Source organism: Nothoprocta perdicaria, unplaced genomic scaffold, assembly GCF_003342845.1.
Source record: "Nothoprocta perdicaria isolate Ctin4 unplaced genomic scaffold, notPer1 scaffold_581, whole genome shotgun sequence".
Lineage (NCBI taxonomy): Eukaryota > Metazoa > Chordata > Aves > Tinamiformes > Tinamidae > Nothoprocta > Nothoprocta perdicaria.
Genome location: NW_020455845.1, coordinates 68,481 through 70,120, shown reverse-complemented (window position 1 = coordinate 70,120; position 1,640 = coordinate 68,481). Strand labels below are relative to the sequence as shown.

General features: G+C 60.8%; 1 protein-coding gene across 2 annotated transcripts in view; it reads right to left on the bottom strand.

Moving 5' to 3' along the window:
* Positions 1-531: 531 nt before the first annotated feature.
* The window catches only part of NRBP2 (nuclear receptor binding protein 2), a 17,001-nt gene continuing 15,892 nt past the window's right edge, over positions 532-1,640 (bottom strand). The window contains exons 16-17 of one of the 2 annotated variants that reach the window (XM_026048914.1): positions 1,515-1,570; positions 532-631 (exon numbers count right to left, since the gene is read on the bottom strand). In XM_026048914.1, the coding sequence (XP_025904699.1) occupies positions 563-631; positions 1,515-1,570 (125 nt within the window). In that variant the 3' untranslated portion in view covers positions 532-562. Of the gene's footprint in view, positions 632-1,031; positions 1,107-1,514; positions 1,571-1,640 lie in introns of those variants that run through there. The other variant, XM_026048916.1, reaches the window with a different exon arrangement.

Here is a 1,640-nt window from a genome sequence, read left to right as displayed (position 1 = left end):
AGGAGACACCAGGGCGTTTCCTTAGGACGTCGAGAGACTTTGGGAGGCCGTCAGACAAACGGGGACGGATGCGAGTTCCGCTCGGCACCGGGGACTGTCGCTCCGTGTGTCGGCACGCAGCGGATGCATTTGCATTTCTTGGATTGCTTCCCACGTGGAGCCCAGCGCACCAAGGGCCAGCGCGCCCCACGACGTGTGAGTGCGGATTACAAGGCACCACAGCGGGTCCCATGGGAGAATTCCAACAATGCAGGACGAGCCGGGGATGCGGAGCAGAACGTGGCAGCGGCGACGGGCCCGGAGCCTTCGCAGCCCTTCTGGGATCCCAGCACGGAGGAAAAACCGGCACGGGGAGCTGCTCCCAGAGAGGGAAATTCCCCTGCGCGGGGCTGCAGGGCAGGATCCCGCACGTGTGAGCGGTGCCGGTTCCTCCCGCGCCCGGGTCCGTCCTCGCGGCGCCGCTCCGGCCTGTCCTGCCCGGCGGCTCCGGCTGCTGCCCCGGCGCCGGGTCCGGCACGAGGGGCCGGTCCCGGCACGAGGCGCCGCTCCGTCCGCGGGCGGCTCACACCACCCGAGGCTGGTACTTGTGGAAGGCGTTCTCCAGGAAGGCGGCCAGCTTCTCGCAGTCATCCTGGCGGGAAGGGCGAGACGGAGAGAGGATTCAGCGCGGGATTCACCCGCTACCGCGCGCGTCTCTGCTCCTCCTCGCAGCCGTGCCCCCCGCAGCACCCCGCAGTCGTGGCTGAGCTCTGGTGCAGGAGAACACCCTGCAACCTGCTGCATTCATCGCTGCATCTACCACTGAAGCCCGGAGCTCCCTTTGGAGCCAGGCGAGCACCAAAGCACAGCCGGTTGTTGGGAGCTTCCAGTCAAAAACAACAAAACACGTTCAGCTCTTGCTATTAAAAAAGGAAAATTAACGTTTTTTTCTTGTTGACATGGCATCTGTTTTGCCTCAAATCTCTTATACATTCGGGAGGGAGTTGTCTCTGCCACGACTACCTGTCTTTTCCCTAGGAAAAAGACTTGTGGTTCGTGAAGGGGGCAAATCGGCCTCACCTTGTAGCACGGGGGCTACTGGAACTGCCAGAGACCAAATTCTCAAACTGGGAAAAAGAGAAGGGTTTAAAAGGGTTTTTCTCCTGCTGCTCCGAGGCTCCCTGTTGTCACTACTGCTGCTAAACTGCCTGCCCACTGCTCCTTATAGCCTAAGAAGAAACACGAAGGTAGGATTTTAAGCTACAGATGGTGGAGTTAGACCAGGAGCTGGGAAACCAGAGAAGTGTTGGGGTCCTTCAGGTCAGAAACGGGCAGGATTCTCCCCAGCTCAAACACAAGCTCCGAGTTCCATGAATCAGCTTCAATAACTGCCCGAGAAAACGGGAGGCTGGTGCCTGAGGAACAGGGGAGGTGCTGGGGAAGGCAGGGGGGACGGGGAGACACCCCAGGAGGAGGAAGAGGAGGGAAGGTGTTGGAGGAGGCAGTGGGGACAGGGGGGACCCCCGGGCTCTCACCTCGTGGATGAATCCATAGTGCACCAGCTCCGTGGCCAAGTCCCTGGAGTTGTCGGCTGCAGAAACAGAGCGCAGTGAGAAGAGGAAATCCCTGGATCTGCCGGTTCCTGCTCTGCCGGTGACGAG